Source organism: Ixodes scapularis, unplaced genomic scaffold (genome assembly GCF_016920785.2).
Source record: "Ixodes scapularis isolate PalLabHiFi unplaced genomic scaffold, ASM1692078v2 PGA_scaffold4__175_contigs__length_147842914, whole genome shotgun sequence".
Taxonomy (NCBI): domain Eukaryota; kingdom Metazoa; phylum Arthropoda; class Arachnida; order Ixodida; family Ixodidae; genus Ixodes; species Ixodes scapularis.
The window spans coordinates 101,332,342-101,356,527 of NW_024609879.1; the positions used below are offsets into that span (position 1 = coordinate 101,332,342).

A 24,186-nucleotide genomic window follows, 5' to 3' on the forward strand; every position below is an offset into this window, starting at 1 on the left:
AGGACTCTAGCATGAAGCAACACAAAAATGCTAGCCTAAAAGTATTCCTATAAAAGAAAACCACAAGGAACACCCCAACAATACTAGCCTAAAGCTGCAAGCAAAACCACCTCTAGAAAAGCTCTAGCAGTCTAGCATAAAACAGCCCAACAATGCTGGTCTGAAGCTTCCCAATACAAGAAAACCCCTGCAAGAAAAGCCCCCCTTATGAGATATTGCAACAGTGCTAGTTCTATGCTTTGCATGTCACGAGATCTAGCAGCAACTCACCCAGTTGCTATGGTGGAGTCTTTCAGACTTGCTGGACCCAATGGGAGAGGAGGTTAGGGGCCCAAGGTCGTCGGGCCGGAAGAGCGCATAAGAGTCGTTCTGTATGGAAGGTGACGTGGCTCCGCTGCAGTTCGCCTCCAGAACGTCGGGGAAGTCGTTGCCATTGCTAAGCGTTGAAAGTTCTTCCTGCAGCCTGAAAACGATAGTGCAAATCTAAAGCAACCTTCATTTAAAAAAGGCAAATGGAAGACTTTCAGTAGCAATAGGTGCTTACTGTAACGTGATAAAAACCCCTTATAGTTAAGATGGAAGAGAGGTTGTAAGAGTAGTTAAGGGTATTTGAGATAACTACCTCAATAAGCTATATAAAATGTGATTTGCATGGAGGACTTGAGAGGTCTAGAATGGCTAGAAAAAGTTACATCTAAATTAGTTCAGGATTAGATTCGCTGATCTAAATTGGAGTCAAGTTACAAGACTTAAAGCCCGTTCACACACTCGCGACTTCTTATGGTCGAGTGTCTCAAGACCTCTTAAAATCTCTTACGACGAGAGAATACACTGGCACGCTGACCCTGGAACTGCATTTCACTAGAGCGAAGGTTTCGCGGCATTTGCGAGGTCAAATGTATGTACTTCCTACGAGAAATGGTTTCTATAACATTGACAAAAGTTTTTCAAGCTAAGAGAAAGAGAGATGCGTGAAAAGAATGATAAATAAACGGGATCGCCAAGTGTTCCACTCAACAAGTGGGGCCAGTGTGTTCTTTCACAGTAAGAGATTTTAAGAGGTTTTAAGGCACACAGTCCTGACATGTGACAAGTGTGTGAACGGGCCATTGTAAGAAATAATTATGAGGCTAGATTAGGTCAGGATAACAAGGACTAACATTAGGTTAGGTCATAATAATGTCAGAGTGAGGTTAGTTTCGGTTTGTCTAAATTTTGGTTAGTTTAAGTTGGGACAGATTAGAATAGACTAGCATTACGTTGCTTAATAGAACATAGTGTCCACTTAGTTCGGGATCTAGTTTGATGCCCTAATGTTTGTTTCCTACCGGCAAAACAGAACATCAAGGACAGCACAAACAATCGAAGCTCTTTGGCTTCCCTCCAATAAATAGGAATCACCAAGACATCCATGCCTTGTACGAAGCATGGCAGCCAGGTAGTTTTGCACATGACATGCTGACATACAAAGCACGGATGTTCCGCTGTCTTATAATGTAACCTAAGTAACTAAAGAAAACACTACTGTGGGAATGGGCCTTAAGGTTGGTTCACACAGCACTGTTTCCTTAGGTCACAAAGCTTACGTATGCTTACGTCGAGATCCGGCCGTGAGTCACCGGCACATTCGTGCTTCATACAAAGCATTGCAACCAGTGGAAGGAGTAGCCCGGGACGCGGAATGCAAAGCGTGAATGTGCACACAGCTCTGATTTCTCACAATATGTAGAAGCCACCGAAACATTTGTGTCTCGAACGTTGCATGTTTTTCTCTTTAAACTGGTAGCCACACTTAACATAAATCACAGATGTCCCGGTGACTTGTAGATAAGCTTTCCTAACACAATGTAATGTTAGAAAATAGAGCTATATGAACCAGCCTTAAGAAAACAGCGCTGTGTGAACCAGCCTTTAAAGGCCCATTCACAAAGGAATGTTTGGTTGTTTTTTTACTTTACGAGTCACCCACCGGAACATCTGTGCCTCGAACATCGTGTGCAAGGTTACTTCTTGAACTGCTTGCCTCACATGCGGCAGGGATGTTCCACCAACATAAGCAAATGTAAGCTTCCATAACATAATGTAATGTAAGCAGACGGTGCTGTGTGAACTGATCTTAAGACTCCACTTAGGCTAGAGTTACGAAAGTACAACTGAACCTTGCAATCGAAACTGACACTCGCTGACAGTAAGCTCAAGATCCCACCTGTGCCTCTGCTCGCCCAGGGTGGCCAGGATGTCTTTCTCCTGCTGGCTGAGGAGCAGCACCTTGTCGTCGAGGCTGTTGAGGGACGTCCGCAGCCCCTGGCGCTCCCCGTCGGCGTCCGCCTTGCGCTCCTCGACCTTCCGCAGCTGTTCCTCCAGCGCCTTCTCCTCACTTGCCATATCCCTCAGCGTGCAGTCCCTCTGGTGGATGGAGGACTCCACTTCCGCCACCTCCTGCTCCTTTTCCAAGATGCAGCCTGCACCATGCCGTAACGGTGAATGATCGGTGTTTTCAATTTGCGTTAATAGCGTCTCAACTGCAATCCTTACATGTCTTCTCTTCGACTGTTTCAGTGGCTTGCCTGACTGGTTGGTGTGTATCTCTACAACAGCCAAGAAACCTCCGCTCCCTTCAACATTTCCTCGTGAACCTACCGCAAAAATGTCGGCTATTTCAACATTTGGAGGCAACCTTGAAAAACTGGGGTTGAGATGTTAGCTAGGTCCGACAAAAAAAATTACACAAGCTCGATCATGCTGATGAAGATTAGAGAGCACAGATTGTGCCCCACACAAAAAATTCATGTTTATGTTTTATTTATTTATTTACCTTTTCTTTTCTGTGTAACACGTCCAGCATAGTGTTCGTTCATAATGATTTTCACGTAGGAAACGACCCATAAGACAGATTCTGTGATAACATGCAGAAAAGGGCACATGATGGGTGGACTTTACCACTTTGCACTCATCCACGTGCGTCAAGCTTGTTGCATAGCACTGGCGCATGCTCGTCAAGCTTGACAACCATGCACCAGCGTGTGCAAGTGTCATGTTTCACTGCATCACATTGGCGCAAGCACATCAAGCTTCACAGCTTTGCATCGGTGTGCTAGGAGAAGCATCTGATACGAGATAGCACCTCAGTTAGCATGGTGGGCTCAGAAGTCTAGGGTGGGTGCTTCACAAGTCGTTAGCTTAGTGTTCAAATGTTTAAAAAGCGGGTGGGCCCTTATTGTGACATGGGCACATGCTCAGGATTTTACGTCAGGCTGAGAATCCTCCTTGGCACCCTCCACCGCGCTGGGGCTGATGACGCGTGGAGCAGTACATGCCCCACGCGTTGCCAACCCCCGCGCATGGCCATGATAAACTTTGGCGGAATGTAATCGACACTGGAACACAGCTTATTTTTTTTCAAATTTTCAGCGACTACTACTGCACAGAGAAAAAATGAATGCATATTGCATAGGCTATACATTTTAAGGATTCATTATGAACAGTATTCAGTGGAGTGAGGAAATTACATAATTGACCCTTTAGCAACATTTCACAAAAAAGATACAACCGTGGGAACGTTTCTGGTCATAGCCACATATCAGAGAGTGGCTCGGCGACGCTTGAACCACGCTAATCTGGAAAAAAATGTTTGGGAATCGGCACGCAACCCGACGCACCTTCCAGCTTGTCCAGGTCCTCGACCATGGACTCGAGCAGGGGCAGCAGAGAGTCCAGTGTGTCCAGGTTGTGCCTCCAGCCCACCTCCACATCTTCCTCCTTGCGGCCAAGCGAGCTCTCCTCCTCCCGCAGCTTGCGCACTTCCTCGTCCACAAAGGCCAGGCGCCCCTTCACCACAGTGCTCACCTCCTCCCCCTCAGAGTCCTTGTCCGAGGAGTCCTTGTCCCAAGACTCCTTGTCCGACGCCTTCGCAAGGACAAGTGGGGGATTACGGCGCGGCAGATTTAGACATTTGTTTGCTTCAGTTTATTATTCTTCAATACCTGTATAAACAGTGAGAGTTGGTGACTAACAGTTTTCTTAAATATGAACAACGTACACATTCTGCACAAAATATAAAAACACAAATAGGTAAACAATAAATAAAACGAACAACCACACAAAGTGCGCTGCGATTGGCGACAGTAGCTGCTGTATTATGGAAAGGCTCGCTGAAAGAGATTTCCCTTCAGCCATTGCTGTACAATGTTTGCAATGGGTTCTTTGCTTTCAGTGGAATTGATGTAGGATTCGCGTGTGAGGAGATGTGTGCTTTGGTGGAACGATTGTGCAAGATCTTGCGTGTGTTTGAAAAGGACATGGACACATGCTTCTTTTGGCTGAAATGTTTTTTTTAGAACAGGGGCGCCTGTGACTGCGCCTCAGATGGAAGAAACAAAAGTATGTTGCGAGCCGTCCTGTAGAGGTGCGCAGAGTACACGAGAGCGGAACCTGGGTGGTGGCAGTGGGGAAGCGAGGGAGCGTGCCCGCGCAGCGCGACCACGTGGGTACTTCGCAGAAGCGGCAGCCGGAGGGGTGAAGTGGGTGGGGGAGGAAGCGAGAGCGTCGCTAAAGCGAGAAAAGTGACGGCCTACGGGGGGGGAGGGACGGGGGAACGAGGGAGAGCCTTGCCGTGCATGAGGAACTGGGGGAGAGGGAGAGGAGTGCCTCTGCTTTAAAGTGGGGTTTTGCATTCATACATGAGCATTTTTTTTTTTCAGGAAGGGACACTAACAGCTACCACCGTAAAACAGCAAATGTAACCATCTAAAACATTTTGATTAGTGCAAAAAAGTTTTGAGGTATGCCTCGCGAAGACTGTTGAATTTATCTTCGTGTCCAAGTTAGTGCAGACAGAACAAACGCCGAGTGTTTGGAAGAAGCGTTTCAACTGGCAACGTGCGCATGACCAAAAAAAAAACTATGTGATTGGCGTTCCAATGATTGGCCGGAAATTTGCTAATATGCCCAAATTTGATTATTTTGCTTTCATTTAAAGAAATAAGAGAAATGTAAGACTGGTAGCATCGATGGTGTTGACTCATTTACTCATCACGAGACAGCCCCACTAAACTCACTCACCCCTGTTATATCAGCACCGCATTAGCAAATGCTGCATCAATGTTAAAGTCAGCACTGGCTTCAGTACTGAATTCTCACTTAACTAGCGCTTTCCATAGACGAGTGAACCTTTCATTAAATAAATACATGTTCTCTCTCTCTCTCTCTCTCCCTGCATGTGTGAACAGGCCTCAAAATCGACTATGGGCGACTTCTGCGAACTCAACGGCACCTAGCAGCTAGAACAGAAAGCTGTGGCGGCAAGTTCGCTCGCCAGCTTTCTTGGGCGAGTCAGATATTTACAGTGCCTGGCAGTCTAAAGATGAAGCCGTGAAAGTAGGTTCAGACATTTAATAAAAACCGTCAATAGTTTGTTTCACTTTAAGCGCTAGCAAAGCCAAAGCTACAGGCCCTAGCACGTTGCCTCAAACAATGCTCGCACAGCACAAGCGTGCGTGCTCGGCAAACTCTGAAAGCTCGGAGCTTGCTCTGGTCGCTTGCACTATGCTTGCCATAGAGGTAAGAAGTGATGCCATCAAAGGTGATGATGCCATCAAAGGTGAATCCAAAAGTGTAGAGGGACACACCCCCAACGATGGACAAAACCAAGAGATGCTATTGGACGAAAAGGAGAACCGACTTGGCACCAACAATCGTTTTGGTCACCTTCGAGGGCCCCTTTTCGTTCGATAGCGTCTCTTGGTTTCGATCACAGTTGAGGGCGTGCCCCTCCACACTTTTGGCATCACCTTTGGTGACGTCATGTCGCCTCCAGAAGCTTCCCACCTTTATGACGCTCGCATTTGAAGTGAAATGAGCCTAGTCTTTGAGAGTCTTTAAGAGTCACAGCTGCGGACGGCCGTAACACTGCACCTTGTCGGCGGGCGCCTCCTCCGACTCCTCTGCGAAGCTCCTGAGCAGCTTCTGCTTCTCCCCGAGCGCCTCGATCTGGCCGGCGATGCTCTGCCGCTCGTCGTGGATTTCTGCCAGCTGGGCGTGCTTCTTGTCTGCCAGCTGCTGGCGGATGCTCTCCACGATCCGCTCCAGCTGTGCCGTGCACCGAGGCAACGGGAGGTCTGCCTGTGCTCCCGAGATGAGCGACAGCAGGGAGCGCCAGTTTTCCGACGCCTGCGTGGCCGAGATGTCCAGCTCCCCCCTCAGCAGGTCGATCTCCCCTTGGAGGAGACTCGTCTGTGGGTTGAGGGAAAGGCTACCTTTGAGCGGGGGCAGATTTATTGGTCAGGCTCGAGGGCAGCGGTGAAGAGCTATCCTGTATGGATAGGTTTTATATCTGGATATACAACAGACAAGGCTAAAGCGCAGTATGCACTTCCAAACTCGGGAAGCAAACAATGCAGGCCTGCGTTTGTCGGCAATTACCTGGGCAGAAGCAGGGCAAAATTAAGACGTCAGTATCATTACATAACACAAAGAGGATACGAGTGCATAGAAGTAAGGATGACGTCCGCTGTAACTGAATAAAATGCGTTCTCAAGAGAGCATTGAAGCCCTTGCTGCAGCGTCTCGCACCATTGACACCTCGCTAGCAAACGTCGGCGTGTGTCGCCTACGAGGTGGGCACCAGGAGACATGGTTGGAGAGGCTCACCTTTGAAAAATAATTTCTAAGCAACAACAAAAAAGTACTTTTCTCATTATTTTTATATGTTAAACGGATGAGATGGTTTGAACTTTTGGCTACTTTAAAAGTTCTGGGCACCACTGTCCATATTGCTTTTTGTAGCTCTCAATATGGCCGTTTCTGCGTGAACTGGTGAATTTGTCATTTAATTAAAATGCAACAAAATGAGGCTTTGAAAATTTAACAGATGCAATTCAATAAGTCCTATGAGAAAAAATAAAAAAAAAATATTGCAGCTAACACTCAAATCCAAGTTGACTAAAAAAATAAAAAAATCTCCTAAAGTCTCTATTTAGAGCTCATATTTGGACCCAAAATGGCGTCTTTCAATGTTTGTATTTTAGTGTAAGATAGGACATATTATTAAGTAATTAGGCACCCACCTAACTTTGTGTGGTACACAACCGTTCCGTTTTTCATTTTTGTGTGTTTTTTTAAACTATCTGCAATTCATGCAAATTCCAGAAATTTAGAGCATGGTATCAGCAAAAATAAAATTAATTTTTTTTCAATCTTTTAGTTCAGAGGCATCTTTATTTAAATTAATTTCTTTACACATATCCCAGACATGAAAAATTGCCGTGTCTCCTTTGGCATGAGACCCACCCCACTTCTGAAACCAATTTTTGGAGGCCATCTGACTAATGGTCTCTCTTCTATTCCTTCATTTACAAGCAAGGAAAACGACACGCATGACGAAGCATATTTTGTAGGTACAATATGGCGTCCTTCAGTTCACTCTGCTGCGGTGCACTGCCCTTCGCTTACAAAAGCCTTAAAGGTCACACAGATCCACAAATGACAGTTAAAAAAAAGGCCAGTACTCGTAAGAAGCATGAGACGGGCCTTTTAACTAGGAACTTTCTGTACGAGAAGTTATTTACAGATGTCAAAGGTTTTAGGAAAACATGAATTTTCTGTTTTTAGCACATTCACTGCAATATTAGAAGGCCATCTGGTTTTTGCGTTACGTGTGTAATTATGACAAACTAATTAAAAATTGTGTTATTATTATTTTCTTTTTTACTGAGGCTCTTACAGCATGATTTAGTTGAGCCTCATTATAGTGGTGTTTCATGTGTCATTTTCTTGATTTTTGTGCCTCGATGTTCACCTGCATGCATAAGCACTTTATTAGCAGCTCTTTAAGATTCATATTAAAACATTGCATTAGAAATGTGCTCGGCTCAGTAAAGTCGATTCCAGTCATTTTTCTTCACCATTTTGACCCTCAGTTGCTTTTGACAACATTCCATACTTCCTCAAAAATTGCAGCTTTCACACCCTTTTTTTTTCTAACTCCTTCCGATCACAAGCACTTAAGGAAACTGCATGTGCAAGTGAGTCAGCTTTTATTCTTTCTTGACAATGAAAACTTCTATGGCCAAAAGTGTTAAGCCTACAGCAGAACCCAAACATACCAAGTCTCAGGTTCAATTAGGACAGATGAAAAATGCCTCTCAGGCATTCCCAGACCCCATCCTAATGTGCGCCCTGTTTTTATACCCAAGAATAATTATTCTAACATGTCCCCTATTTTGGTTTTGTATCCCATTATAAGACACAAGCTGTTTGTGACATCTTTTTTTAAAAGAAGGTGAGCATTAGAAATGAGCAAATAGGATAACATAAAAATGAAATATAGTTTAGTAAGGTACGTTGTTGGGCTAGTTGGTTCATCTTAGTAAAACATATAAAATAGCGCAACAGAAACAAGGGCAAGAAGTAAACAGGACAGGCGCTAACCAAAACTCTGTAGTTTGCGCGGCTAGACGTCGAAAGGAACGAAAGTTGCCCTCAGCCACACAGTCAGTGTAATACGTGTAGCACAGGACACGCAACAGGTCATAGAAGAGCCGGACTTGGCGCCAGAGTTCAGACCTCAGTATCTTGGAAATCCGCTTGACGTGGCCGAAGGACGGTCTGACGAATCCAAAAAACATAGATACTTCCGCGGGTACCAGTCCTTTCCTCAAGCAAAACGAGATGAGTCTTGCACGACAAGTAGCAAAGGCGATATGGCTGACCAGACACGAAGCTGATTCACTAAACGTAGAACATAAAAAAGGGCCCACTGTAGAAGAAATATAGTTTAGTAAGGTACGTTGTTGGGCTAGTTGGTTCATCTTTTTTTTTTTTTGATTCTTTTTTTGGATTCGTCAGACCGTCCTTCGGCCACGTCAAGCGGATTTCCAAGATAGTGAGGTCTGAGCTCTGGCGCCAAGTCCGGCTCTTCTATGACCTGTTGCGTGTCCTGTGCTACACGTATTACACTGACTGTGTGGCTGAGGGCAACTTTCGTTCCTTTCGACGTCTAGCCGCGCAAACTACAGAGTTTTGGTTAGCGCCTGTCCTCTTTACTTCTTGTCCTTGTTTCTGTTGCGCTATTTTATATGTTTTACTAAGATGAACCAACTAGCCCAACAACGTACCTTACTAAACTATATTTCTTCTACAGTGGGCCCTTTTTTATGTTCTACGTTTAGTGAATCAGCTTCGTGTCTGGTCAGCCATATCGCCTTTGCTACTTGTCGTGCAAGACTCATCTCGTTTTGCTTGAGGAAAGGACTGGTACCCGCGGAAGTATCTATGTTTTTTGGATTCGTCAGACCGTCCTTCGGCCACGTCAAGCGGATTTCCAAGATACTGAGGTCTGAACTCTGGCGCCAAGTCCGGCTCTTCTATGACCTGTTGCGTGTCCTGTGCTACACGTATTACACTGACTGTGTGGCTGAGGGCAACTTTCGTTCCTTTCGACGTCTAGCCGCGCAAACTACAGAGTTTTGGTTAGCGCCTGTCCTGTTTACTTCTTGTCCTTGTTTCTGTTGCGCTATTTTATATGTTTTACTAAAAATGAAAGTCGCTTACAACCCCCTGTAACACCGAATTAGAGCGCAGCTCTTGAGGAGGCGGAGGGAAGGGTACTGAGGGGAGCATATACCCCTCCTCCCTCCTCCTCATCCTATCTACTACTCCTTTCTCCGAGCGGCGTCGCCGTCGGTGTAACCGTGAGGTCATGTGACCTTCATGACGTCACGGGGGTCACGTGACCTCGCGGGGGTCACGTGACCTCGCGGGGATCACGTGACCTCGCGGGATCACGTGACCTCGCGGGGATCACGTGACCTCGCGGGGATCACGTGACCTCGCGGGATCACGTGACCTCAAGGGGATCACGTGACCTCAAGGGGATCACGTGACCTCAAGGGGATCACGTGACCTCAAAGGGATCACGTGACCTCACGGGGGTCAGGTCACGTGACGTCACCGGGGTCATGTGACCTCACGAAAGTTACGTGACCTCACGGTTACGCCGACGCCGCTCAAGCTGGAAACAAACACCTAAGAGCTGCGCTCTAAAAAAAAAAAATCTGCCTGACCTGAGTGGAGAGTTCTTCCTTTTTTGCGCTCACTTCCTCCTCAACCCTGAGCAGCTCATTGCGGTGCAGAGCAATGGCCTCTTTCAGGTCCAGTTCCTTCATTTCGAGACTCTTGATCTCGTCGTAGAGCCGAGACTGCTCCGTTTCCATCTTGCTCAGCACAAATACACGTTCCTAGAAAACAAAGAAAAGTTATAGTAAGAATCACAACACAAGAAGTACTATGTTTGCTTCTCCCATACCTAAAGACGCACTGTGTGAAAGACAAAACACGGACAGATAGAACACACCACAATGCTGACCTTAAATTAAAGGTTATTGACATGACACCTAGCATAAATACCAGAAAAATCGATTCTGAGACATAAAAAATGCAACACTAGATGATTCATGCAAGATGCCTCACTATCATCAATGATTCCTGCTTGCTAGCGGTTTTGTCACTTTCCCTGATGATGACAGGGACAAAGTACTGACACATTTCGTCTTTCAACTTTCTTTGAGTCAGTGCTTTGGTGCAATCTTTCTGTCAGTGGTTTTTCTTTGTGCTATACATCTTTAAAGAGGGCATCATATTTCAGGGCAATTAACTCCATCAGTGATGAGCACCATCAGATTGATGGGCTCCATCCAAAGAGTGATGTAGCAAAGGAGCACCTGCTGAAGTCTGTTCTTGAGTTGTTCAAAATTCTCGCGAACTTCCTGTTCCTTTGCCGTCAGGTAGCGTAGTTCTTGCTGAAGCTGAATAATCCTTGATGTAGAACCCTAAAATAAAAAAAATCCAACAAGAAAAAGAGCAGCCCTTCAAATCAAAAACACACATGTTCCCATGCAAAAAAAAAAAAAAAAATTCTAGCAAGTACAGTAGGTTTGTTAATTCAAACAAGGGTATTTCATACTACTGGTTAATTCAAACAAATTTCAAAATTTTGGTTGTCCCGCTATGGTTTTAATATGTTCCTAAGCCACTTAATGCGAACAGCATTTTCATGTAATGCATACTTTTTGTACTTGCGGCCCCATGGGGTGCGCTTCTTTCCCAGCACCGGTGCACTGAAGAGAGACAACACCTGCAAAGCTTGCTTCTGCAGGTGTTGCTTCTCCACAATGTACCAGTGCTCAGTGAGAAGCACACTCAAGGGGGCTCAAGCAGTGCGCACCCTTAGCTATAAAAATTGGCACCACACAGAAATTTTCCTAGCAACTTGCGCAGACGCTGTGATGGTCCATGTCATTGCATCCGTGCAAGTTGCTATGAAAGCTGCCGTGCGGTGCCCGGTTTCATTGCTCATGTGTCCCCTCTTAATAGTTCACATTAGACAAATTTTTGGCCTGATGAACAAACTTTATTTTGTTTTGAGTTCTCATGTGCTGTCTAAACAGTTCACAATAAACATTTTCGAGCAATAAATAAACTTATGTCACACATTTCACAAACGTTTCTTGTGTGGCATATCCGCTTATGATCAGTAGGCCCATGTAGAGGAACTCATCGAGTACTTGCTTTGTATGCGTAGCCACTCCTATGATAAATCATAATTTTATCTTGTGTCATATTTAGATGAATTTCTCATAATTCAAACTTCTGATAATTCAAACAAAAAACGTGGCTTCCTGAAGTTTGAATTAATGAGAGTCTACTGTACCTCTACTATATTCTCCCCTAGGCAAGATCTTACAGATTGTAAGAAATTTAAAGATAGCATTGCTAACAATAAAAGGTTTTACTCAGTCGTATCCCTCCATCCTTTTTGCCATCTAGTTTGCCACCATTTGTTTATTAATTCCGGTGATATTTTGCTATGTTGCTTTTATCCGCATAATGAAATAAGTAATCATCTCCCAACCGCCTTGACACAATATATACTTAAATACCCACTCAAAGTATTAAATAGTGTTCCCATTTAAAATAATATCCAAGTACCTTTGGATGGCTTGTATGCACCAGGCAGAGCATTCCGTATCAATAAAAATCATGACGGCCAAATTATTCAGACCCAAGTGTGCTGAAAAGCTCAGATGTGGCATTTGAAACTTACGTACATCAGATTTTTGGGGAGTTTTCAGAAAAACTAAGAGTTAAATGGATAATTTCCTGCCTGTCTGACCAATCATACAGGAAGAAAGATGGCTTTAAAAGGTATGCTTGACAAGCCACTATACAAAACAAGAAAGCAATCAGTAGACCAATCACTTGTCCTCCAACAAATTAAACTAATTTGCCCTACCAAGAGAGTAAAACAATATATGAAAGGACAATCACTTATGGCCTTACCTTTTCCTGACTGACTTGTTGCTCCAGATGTCTGCGTAGTTCTTCCGTGACCGTTTCCAATTTGGCTTGCTCCTCCTCTGCACGTTTGTGAGCCTGACAGATGCATCGACAATTCCCTCAAAATGTGAACAAACATGCTCTGCTGCCTTATTCTGATCCACTGGAAACACTACATACACATACTGCATATTAGCAAAACCCAATGTAAGAAATAAACAAACACATGGCAAAGATAATCCCCGTTATGTTAGAACAACTGATAGTGATCGACGTGCAGAAGTTTAACTTTCAGGAATTGTAAAAATAAGCTACGTGGCCGAAACTCACTCGCGGAAGCGAATTACCCACTCATACGCTTATATTTTAAAGTTAGTGGCAGGGCAAAGACAGGTCAGTTAAGCCGTGCGTTATGAGCCAAGGCAGGAAAATAGTTACATAGAAAATATTGCACATTTGGTTCACCCAAGTTTGGTGTAGAGACAATCTGCTCGCTAACGAGACAATGGTCACAAGTTATCCAGCTGCAAATTAGTAGTATAGTGACATTACTAGTACATAAAAACATGTCTCCCTGAAGGAAGACATGTTTTTATTGCCTCACCCACCATACACACAAGTGAGCTGCTCTTAAGCAGCGATATTCAGCAAAGACAAGCATATATCACGTGCATTAAATGGGAGCAAAGACAAGCGGGAAATAATAAGGTGCCGCTTATTCTTATTTCATGACAGCCTTCAGCAGCCCCCCTGAAGGGAACGCCGAAGATTTATTGGACACTAAATGCCACCTCTATTAAAAGCGACATTCATTTCTTTCCTATCTCTCTTGAACTCTCAGCAGAAGTATTGATGACATCCACTATACCTGTTTTCACCTCAAGAACCGTAGTAAAGAAAAATTCGGCCCCTCACCAAGCATTACTAAATTTTCCCTTTATGTAGATAATTAAGATATATGTATGTGCATTTAAGATTTAGATATGTTATCACAATGTACACGTTTCAAACACTGAAACCATCAGGTCTTTCCTCCGACAACCAAATCTTGTAAGAACTACTTCGCACGGCGTATGAACCAGGCACAAAACTTTCTTTTTTCTTGTTATGAAAATGAATTTAGTCTTCAAGCGCTGTATTGAGAAAGATACCTCGAGTCTTCAAGTAACATACATGCCAGTTATGAACAAAGCCTGTGAATACACTTTCCTGCGAAGCATGTCATACCAATTGTCGTGACCCGGCGACCTTTGGGACAGGAATGACGTCCTAACGCAAAGACGCTACCTACACAGATTACAAATCAGAAGAACTTTCATTTTCTCGACATCCTTATTTGCTAGATTCTTTTGAAGCAGAAAGCAACAGTCGGCGGTATGCACGCACTCGCCGCACCCAATTAGACGTGCGGACCTTGTTCGCAAACAGTGCGTCTATTACTCGAGCAAATGTGACATCCGCCTCAGAATCCTGGAAAAAATTGGGTGGGCTACTCCCATCATAGGAAAGTAACAATTTCTCCTTTTTAGAAGACACTCGGAAGTGTCTTCATTGTCACTTTATGACTTTATTCCTTAAAGAGGAACATAAACCTAAATTTCAAATTTTTTTTTTTTAAATTTAATTTTTCAATTTTAAGGTTTTCGGTTTTAGAAACTAAATACACCCTTACACTAAATTTGATAACCATAAGCCAAATAGTTACATTGATATAAAATATTTTCATCACACTGTGAGACAGTAACAAAGTAAAGGAGTTTAATGTTTGAATGCAATTTTCGCAGTTTCCCTTTTTGCTGCAAATTTCATACAGAGGAATCTCTTGTTCAAAGGTAAAAGTATTCTGATACCACAATCAAGATGTTTCTGAACTGAAATTTACTCGGGAATCGGGCTATCTAGGTAGGTACTTTATTTTGCGTTAAGTTGAAGTGCTCATTGAAAAAAAAACTATATTTTCATGAATTGAGATAGGACAAATATGCACCTCACCCCCTCCCCCCATTTTAAGGTAACCACTCTTTCTGAAATATTTATATTTGAGTTTGAAAAACTAGATAGCCCCAAGCCCCACATCCCCCCCTTTATATTCAAGCAAAAAAAAAAATGGTGCTTAATAGCTTCATTTGTGTATATCATAGATTTCTTAACGAAGAGTAACAAGATCTTCTTATGCAGGTATGTAAAGTTGCTCTAGAAAGCTGAAAGTTTGCACAGTGCACCTACATCTGATGTTAACTCTCCCCTGCAAATTCCTTACCAATCACTTGAGCAGTTCAGAAGTTAAACCTCTAGCCAGTGTCTCCCCTTAAAACCTCTTACGATGAGAGCTTACTGGCGTCATCTATCAGGCAGCCGTGGAACACTTGGCATTTCCGCATAATTCCCCTTTTTTTTTTGCACATCATACATTCTTTTTTTGGCTCGAAAGACTTCTAACACCGTTAAAAAAGAAACATTTCACATAGAGAGCACATAGATTTGACATTGCAAATACCGCAAGACCTTTGCTCTAGTGAAATACAAATCCAGGGTAAGCTCATAAATGGCACCAGCGTACCAGTGTGTTCTGTCGTCGTAAGAGATCACAAGGACTCGGTCCGAAGCAAACACAAGTGTGTGAATAGGCCTTCAAGAATAAAATTGGCATCTTGCCCACCCCCGGCTAAAGTTTGCTAGTAGAATGGCGGATGGTCGACCGAATGTGCTCCCCACCTCGTCGGCCATCTTCTTGAGGGTCTCGGTCTCCTGCTTGAGCTGCCTTAGCTCCTCCCTCTTGATGCACAGCTGCTTCTCCACATTCTCCTGCTCCTTCCTCCAGTGGGCGCTCGTCTCCTCCCCCACGTGGTTTGCAACGTGCTCGGAATGGTTTCTGCATTCGACAACCCACACCAAACTTGGAAGGGCCAGCGCGGGAAAGAAGAAACGGACTCTCGCCACTCTTAACGACAGGGTCCGAGAAATTTGTTGTGGTCTACCTTTTCCACCGCATAAACTTATTCGCTGGAAATGTTTTACCTCTCAACAACTGAACGGTTCTTACCCGATCCGCTTTGGTACAGCTCTGGACTAAGCTCTTGATGTTTTAAAGCACGAGATGCTTTAGTGAAATGCACTACTCCCACAAATTTGTTTGTCGGTTCGTGCACACCCTTTGGCAAGGCAAGTTAGCACAAGCGATTGTTCTAGAGTGTCAAGTCGTGGTATAACATGACCTTGCATCATATCATGTAACCTCGTTGTAGGATACCGTGACGTGACGTCATGATACCACGTGACACCATGACCGATAACTCAAAGACTTTTGAAAGCACTTGTCATTGATTTCTATTTGTGGTACAGAATGTCAACACTGATTGTGTTTCATGCCACATGCTTTTCCTTTTAGTTTTTCAAGCCCGATTCTGTTTGCAAGTTTGTTCAACTAAGTGTTGTCCCCTGTAATGCCACCTGTGTATGTTACAGGAACTAAGAAATGGAATTTAATGCCATGTTTAAATGGATCTCCTTTCCTTCGACCCTAAATTATCGAAAAACATTTGTATTTTAGTTACTATTGACATTGTTCGAAGCAAACCTTAAAAGTGAGGCTTCTCAGGGAGTAAAATAATATGAGATGACCAAATACCTTGCATCCTCCGCCTTGTTGTCACCAGCATCATCCTGTGGCTCAAACCTGCAGCAATTATAAACACCCTCTAATAACCACAACTATGTCCAACTGTACTTTCAGGTGCAATAAAAGCATTTCATCAGAAATAAGGGCTGCAAAAGATCCCTGAAACAAATTTTTAGTCTTCTCAAGGATCCTCAATGACAGGCGAAGACTCATTCCAGAACCCAGAAACTTAGAATCCCATTAGATTAAGAAAATCCCATTATGTTACGTACAATACATTTTAAAAGGATATTCTATTGCAGGACATTGATAATGAATACTTTTCTGAAGTGGTGTTTCAACGTACCCCTTGACGGCAGATTTCATTTTTGAATACCGTTAGTAACACTTTAACATTGCTGCCCGAGTCTAATACCAAGAACAGTTCCTGCTTCCCGAGTGAGAGTCTACTCACGTAGCCAAAGTATCAAATGCGGCTTAGAGCCTCACACCTCAATTGAAAAGAAAACACGGTTTTTTCCTAAAAAAAAAGTAAGCTACCACATATCGCTGCATACAAGTCGACCTTTTCAAAAATAAACATTAAAAAAAAAAGTATCTAAAAAGTATCTCAAAAATAAGTACCTAAAAAAATATAAATGAAAGAAAAGCTTTTTTTATTAGTCAGAATTTGTGTGTGGGGGGGTTAGGTTTATATCTTAAGTTAACCTTTAACGGCGATATACATATGTATTGCTATTAAAAAATTTGAACACCAACGAAGCCCTTCTGTAGGGACCCAACGGTTTCAAGGCCAATTCGGCCTCTTCTTCAGGGGCGACTACGGCTATGGCCGTTGAGGAGCAGCGTCCTTTTCTTTTTCTTCTACGCGGCGTGTGTCTGGCTCTGGTCTTCTTCTTCTACGGCTCTGCCTTTTTCAATAATGTGACGAAGCCCATTCACATAGGCGGATGGTAAAGCCCCTAGAGATCTGTTGATGTTCTGTGGCGTTGTTTGAATGTGCCATGATTCTAGGAACAGTCTTTTTCGAGGATTTGTCTCAACGTCAACGATGCATCCGTTGTCGAAGTCAATGCGATGGTCCTTGACGTCGCAGTGCTCAGCGACCGCGCTACGCTCGTGATCGAACTTGCGCACGTCGTTTTTATGTTGACGGATTCTCTCCCTAAAGTTCTATGTTTCGCCGATGTATGAGGCCGCGCAAACCCCGCACGGAATCTTATATACAACGCCTTGGGCCCTTTCTTTAGCAGGGCGATCTTTTGGGCGTGGCATGAGTCGTCCAAGGGTTCCCTACATCAACGGAACAAGCGAGGCACTGGCCCGTGTGCTTGCGAAAGAGGGTATCCAATTTGCGCACAAACCTGTGTCTACCCTTGGACGACTCATGCCACGCCCAAAAGATCGCCCTGCTAAAGAAAGGGCCCAAGGCGTTGTATATAAGATTCCGTGCGGGGTTTGCGCGGCCTCATACATCGGCGAAACGAAGAACTTTAGGGAGAGAATCCGTCAACATAAAAACGACGTGCGCAAGTTCGATCACGAGCGTAGCGCGGTCGCTGAGCACTGCGACGTCAAGGACCATCGCATTGACTTCGACAACGCATGCATCGTTGACGTTGAGACAAATCCTCGAAAAAGACTGTTCCTAGAATCATGGCACATTCAAACAACGCCACAGAACATCAACAGATCTCTAGGGGCTTTACCATCCGCCTATGTGAATGGGCTTCGTCACATTATTGAAAAAGGCAGAGCCGTAAAGAAGAAGACCAGAGCCAGACACACACCGCGTAGAAGAAAAAGAAAAGGACGCTGCTCCTCAACGGCCATAGCCGTAGTCGCCCCTGAAGAAGAGGCCGAATTGGCCTTGAAACGTTGGGTCCCTACAGAACGGCTTGGTTGGTGTTCGAATTTTTTAATATTAATTACTCCCAACCAGACAGATCTCTGTCAAATGTTTACCTTTAAATATGTATTGCTGGATGCTCACTCGCCACGCAAATGTAGCACTGGCAGTCAGGATCAAATGCTAAAGTTTCAGAGCTTGCTGTTACCTTATTTAAAAGTTATAAACAATTTTCTTAAAATTTTTAATAAAAAAATGGCGGCTGACAAAAGGCCCATGAATACGTGGAGATTTATGGCATCAGCTACCGAAAACAGGCCCCAGTTTCCCCTTGAAAGTATAAAAAAAATCGCTAATAACTTTTGAGTAAGAAAAAGGTTAATTCTGGAACTTTGGCATCTGGTCCGAACCACTTGCGCTGCACTTCGGCAGAGACTGAGCGTTCGGCGACGCAGTTTATTCTTGCGGTGAACGAAATCCTGTACAATTTTTTAAGCCGTAATTGTGCGCACTTGTTGCATGAGAAGACAACAGAGCACTTTTTATTGTAACAGCAGCCTCAAAAGTTAACAAACCCCTAAAGAGCGAGTTAGTTACCTGCTGAACCAGACAGAAGCCACTTCCCACAAATAGTAAGAAATAGCTGCCAATTCTTACAACTGGCAGTCACTGTGCATCATGTATCGCTGCCACCAAAGTACCATTGCACGGTGGCTTCGAACAATATGAGGTTTTTATGAGCTGGTGCCTGGCTGCAATTATTGAAGTGTCCCGATGAAATAAGTAATGCGGAATCAAAGCACGGGTACTTACCCGCTTCCCCAGATGCTCTCGGTGCTCTTCGTCATGTCACAGGCCGAACGGCTCAGGAATGAGAGGTGGGACAGATTCACCGTTGACTGCGGTAGAAATGGACGACAACGAATTTAATTACCTGTGCCCGCGTCTCCCAGACCTTTTATTACCTAAAAGGCTACCAGCTCCAAGTAAAATAAAAATAATAAAAAAAACAATTAAAAAGGAGCGAGCTGTAAAGCATGATTATCAGAATTACAGGCCACGGCAAAGTGCTTGACATGCAAAAAAATAGTATCATAAATTTTTTGCTTACGATGAAGTACATTTAGCGATATGCAGTAGTAGAGACGATTCAACAGCCCAACCACAAGTGTAACAGCAAGAGAGGCAGAAACTTACGGAGATTCAGAAAAACGTTGCATCTGGCAAAGATATTGCAACCAATTTTAAAGTTGCATTTTAACAAAAAATATAAAACACAAGTGTAAAAATGGGTATGAGTAGTCATGTGCGAATAGTGGCTTTTGAATTTGAAGCGAAAATTCGAAACAAGTAGTGGTTTTGGCCAAATATTTTCTAATTGAACATCGAATAGTTTTTCCAAGCCTTTCACTACTGTTGCACCAAGCTTAAATGAAAACCCAGCTAAGCTCATGATGGTTGTTTCCAAGCTTTCACTCATTAATTTATAAGCTAATTTTGAACTACTGTAAACAACTTAATCTTTGCAAGGACATAATTTTCACGGATTTCGCAAATTGCCTACAATTCGCAAAAATAGGTCCCACAAGCAATTCCAGTAAAATGTAAACACATTCGAATCTATATAGAGATCCCACCGCGTTGCGAAAATTAGAACCCACAAATTATTCGAAAACTTAAGCTTTGACCTAAATCGCAAAGTATTGAGCCCGTGAAAAATAAGTGGTTTAGAGTAACTATTTTAATAAACTGGGATCTCAGAAAGTCTGTTGCCTTGGGATGGCAAGTAAATGATGGATTTGACATAAAATGAAACCTAGAGAGATGCTCAGCTATACCTAATTGAGTGGGTTTACAAACCTTGCTACTGTATGCAAATATTCTTTCTTCAATCTCTATTTTAAAAACAAATAATTACAAATTATTACGCCAGTTTGTCAGGGCATTTATGCCCCAACACATGCCATATTTGCACAAATATAATGCGAGTTATTTTTAAAAATAGTGGGCCTCAAAATGCGCGTCGCGTTATATTCGGAATCAAGCACTGCCACCGGGCGCCTGAGCAAGGGGGAAGGCCATCCCTTCGATGGAATGGAAGGAGTCAAAGGAAGAGGGGAAAGAGAGAAAATGCAATTGCAGAAAGGAATCTCCGTGGCTCTGGTGATCGTAGAATGCATTGAGCACACACGGCAACGGTGCGCGAGGCACGTAAAAGTGGGTACAAAACTTACAGCGTCAGAGATAAGACATACAAAAAGACGGGGAAAGGAAACAAGTGACGTTTCGGGCGCACGCCCTTCGTCAAGCTATGGGAAAAACTAAGAGAAGCCAAGAAGAAGAATGCGCGAGGGACAGAGTGACGTACGTGGATAGGTGCATGAGGGCGAGGGACAACCAACAAAGGCGGTGGGGGCAACCACTCCCAAATTGTACATCGAAGTTTTGTGTTTCATCACTTTTGTTTCGCCGGTATCGCACTGAACCCCCAACTTCTTTGTTCTGCGTGTGCCGAAGTACATTTCACTCTTCGCACTACAGTCATCTCGCATTCATGTACCAACTGACTTCAAAATGTATAAAAGGACGCAGTACATCGCAGCTTTCAAGGAGGAGGGAATCTTCTTGTTTGAAGCGATCCGGAACTCGAAAATGGCACAACTTCTCGGAGTGAGGAAGTTGACAATTCGAGGATGGCGCACAACCCGTGAAAGGTTTTCCATGTGGTGCCTACCCGGAATGCCTTCCGCGGACCAAAGCATGATCATTAACCCAATCTCGAGGAGAAACTCTGAGAGTTTGCACGCAAATGTCGCAGACGGTTGACGCCCGTGAACGCAGAGATTATTCGGCTCAAGGTGAGGGAGCTAGCACGAGAGGCCGGTCTCTCTCGCAACACTTTTAAGGCCAGTCGCTCCTGGGTCCAAAAGTTTATGCGTCGCGCTCGGTTCTTGCTTCACCGGAGGACCTCTATCTGCCAGAAGCTCACATCTAAGTACGAAGGGAAGCTGATGGCATTTTGGCGCCACATGATCGTCTCGCGCAGGCACCATGACTACATAATTAGCCAAATCGACGATGCTGACGAAACACCAATGTTTCTGGACGTGCCGTTGAATTACGCCGTGGACGTTTGCGGTAGCGCCAGCATACAACGGCAACGAGAAAACTCGAGTCACGGCTACGCTTGCATGTACGACCGACGGACGCGAGCTGCCGCCCTTTTCCTTTTCGAGAGAAAGACGACTCCAAAGAACGAGACCTTCCCTCTGTGCATGCACATCGGGTGCAACGGGAAAGGCTGGATAGACGACGCAACGATGCGTGATTAGCTTTGCATCATGTGGGACAATCGTCTAGGTGCAGCGGTGAAGATCCCTTCAATGCTTGTGCTAGATGACTGCAGGGGTCACTTAACGGACAAAAAATGCAATCAGGAAGGCCGAGAGCGACCTGGTGGTGACGCCCGGTGGCTTGACATCGCAAAAAGGAGCTCATGCCGACGAGACGCGTCAATCTCGCAAGTCATGCAGGGGATAGCAAACGTGTGAGAGGCTATGTTGCGCTCAATTGTGGCACACGCATTCCTCAAGTGTTGTCTCCCCAACGACATTGATGGTACCGAGGACAACGCGATGCTCATGGGCAGTGACAAGGAGCAGCGACGACGAGTAGAATAAAAACATGTGTGTCGACCCTTGGCCTCTTTTCACTTCCGTTACGCTCTTGAATGCGGTAGCTTTAGGTGCCCTCGATCAGTGCACGTTATAATTGTATAATACTTTTATTTTTAAGGGATCAAAATCTTCCCTTGCGTTATATTCGTGACTGCGTTATATTCGTGCAAATACGGTACTCTTGTATAACAGCCACAGTTTAATTTTGAAAAGTTTACTGCTATGTAGATTAGGGTGACCACCCGTCCCGCGACTCGCGGGACTGTCCCGCATTGAGGGCTTGTGACCCGCGTCCCGCAAGAAATTCCCAAATCTTCAAAATGTCCCGCATTTCAGACTGTAGTAAGATTCACTCTGCAACTCATGGTGTTGCCGAACAACGGGGAAGCGCGGAGGTCGCTGGTAACCGTGTGAATTGCAATGGTACGCCATTTTCTATCCAAGCATGGCGGAAGCGACCGTCGTTCTTGGAGGAGACCCGACTGGCATGCTCCGTTGTGCCTCTCCCCTTGGTGGAAAAATATTTTAAAAGAAAATTGTTTGCCAAAAGTTTATATATAACATATTGTAATTATTTTCAAATCGCTGCGTCAATGTTAAATGCTTGCTGTTGATTTTTTTTTTTAGTGACGACAGCCCGACAAGGCATAAAGCCTGCAACATTACAACAGTCGAAAAAGAATTAAATAATGTTAAAAATCTGTGTAGTACCATGTTGATAAAAGTAAGCATTCACAAAAAAGATTTACTGTTTCTCACTTTCATTTGATGCACTCAGTTCTGCTAGAGTCCATTTTTATGTTTTCAACGTCGACACATTTAAGAACACATTTAGTATAAAAAGGTATATCACTGGGACTGAAAATTATTTCAGCTTAATTGCTGTAATACAGTGAGCAGATGTATAAACAGCACAGAATATTAAATGTATTTACAGAGCCTCGGTTTGTGGTGTGAGTGTTAAAAAAATACCTCTAGCCCCGCCCCGCCCTCCCCCCTCCCCCTTTGTGTCCCGCATTTCGCTAGCGGGGGGGTGGTCACCCTAGCTGCTAGGGGATTCCTTTAGGCTCCTGGTTCGCCAAGAGAGCATGTCCAGCCCACTTTCTCCGTTTGGTGCACGCCCTGGCTCTGCCCGCACCTCCCATTGACCAAACTATCTGTATACACGGCTCTGGGTTACCCCATGGAGTGCGTTTCTTACCGAGCACCGATGCACTGCAGAGAAGCGACACCTGTGGAGGTCACTTTGGCAGGTGTCACTTCTCCGCAGTGCACCTCTGCACGGTAAGGGGTGAACACAACAGGGCTAACCCGCTGCGATGAATGGTATGTAGAAAAATACTAATGCCGCAGTTCGTCTCAAAGCGAATATCGAATAGTGTATTATTCAAAACTACTATTCGAAATTTCGAACATTTGCACAACACTAAATATGAGACATCAAGAAAAGTGACTTTCTTCCATCACCATTCATGCTTTTTGTAATGCTAATACCAGAAGATTATCATGCACAAGATTAGAAGACTCACTCGGCGCTCCTTTTCCTTCCTCAGTTTATGCACTTCGGCGGGATCGTTGTAGCGGAACACGTTGGTCGACCCCAGTAGAACTACGCAACCTGAACAGAAAACAGAAGGTACCCTCATAAAACTCATGTTACCTGTACTCGGGTAGTTGATGGGACAGTGTGGGCAATACAGGTTTTGACAACAGTAGTGGCTGTTTTTAAGCTACCTTCAAACTGAATAAATAAGTCAGTTCTTTCCTAGACAAAGAGAATGACACGGTGCAAACGAGACATAGACTAAAGCACACAAAGATTACCGCATTTGTGCTCTGTAGTAGTTCTATTTTTTTAGAGCTACAAATATACTACCAGCTATAACCAAAGTTTTAAAGCACTATATTTCCTCTCTTGTCTCGCAACTCCTAAGATACTTGTAACGTAGATACTTGTGGTAGCTGACGTGCAAATGAATGCATGAAAAATTGAATCAAGCATTCTTATGCTGCTTTCCATGGGGCACATATTGCAAGTTAATCTATCCCCTCCCCATTTCCACCGCCCTTTGTATCCACTACAAAAATGCCTGGGCTGAAAACACTCGACATTCAACAACGATTTCAACTTCTTTGTTCAATGACGAAAAAGTTACGATCGGTCGCTTGGATCTTACCCTGGGTGAGTCTGGTGGGCTTATCGATGGGAAGGGTGTTGATGTAACACTCGGAGCCGGGATTCGGCGACAGGGTGGCGCCACCATCCACCAACTCAATGGCACAATGTTCGTCCTGGATACCGCTGCCAGACAACACTGCAAACAGACCGCACCTCTGACACCCCCGCAACTCTCGATGTACACAAATATAATGCCAGTCAGTCATAAATGCAAGGGGAGATGACTATGAGGCCAGTACTTGAATGTTTTTAGGTGAAGGGGGCTTGCTTGATACACACTATAGTCAAAGCCAGGTTAAGAATGCGGTAGATGCTCTGCCTCCAACATAAGCATTCTGTCTTTGATAATACTTCCTTGCAGGCGCGGCAAAAGACTGGTGGAGAGCAAAGAGCACATGCTGGAGACTGAGCTTCTATTGCACACCTGTCACCAACTACAGAGCACCACAGCTACAATGCTGCATCATCGCGTAAAAACCAAAGAAAAACAGACGTCGTGAGCGATACCATATTATAAAATGCTTAAAGA

General features: G+C 44.2%; 1 protein-coding gene across 1 annotated transcript in view; it reads right to left on the reverse strand.

Annotated features, from left to right (window-relative positions):
- LOC8034784 (kinesin-like protein KIF16B) overlaps nucleotides 1-24,186 on the reverse strand; it is a 65,856-nt gene that overhangs the window by 13,927 nt on the left and 27,743 nt on the right. Inside the window, exons 19-30 of the mRNA XM_029986693.3 lie at nucleotides 23,656-23,793; nucleotides 23,008-23,096; nucleotides 18,615-18,700; nucleotides 15,962-16,009; nucleotides 15,049-15,205; nucleotides 12,337-12,429; nucleotides 10,719-10,826; nucleotides 10,062-10,235; nucleotides 5,914-6,231; nucleotides 3,660-3,906; nucleotides 2,207-2,462; nucleotides 271-463 (exon numbers count right to left, since the gene is read on the reverse strand). Coding sequence (XP_029842553.2) covers nucleotides 271-463; nucleotides 2,207-2,462; nucleotides 3,660-3,906; nucleotides 5,914-6,231; nucleotides 10,062-10,235; nucleotides 10,719-10,826; nucleotides 12,337-12,429; nucleotides 15,049-15,205; nucleotides 15,962-16,009; nucleotides 18,615-18,700; nucleotides 23,008-23,096; nucleotides 23,656-23,793 — 1,907 coding nt within the window. The remainder of the gene's footprint in view (nucleotides 1-270; nucleotides 464-2,206; nucleotides 2,463-3,659; nucleotides 3,907-5,913; nucleotides 6,232-10,061; nucleotides 10,236-10,718; nucleotides 10,827-12,336; nucleotides 12,430-15,048; nucleotides 15,206-15,961; nucleotides 16,010-18,614; nucleotides 18,701-23,007; nucleotides 23,097-23,655; nucleotides 23,794-24,186) is intronic.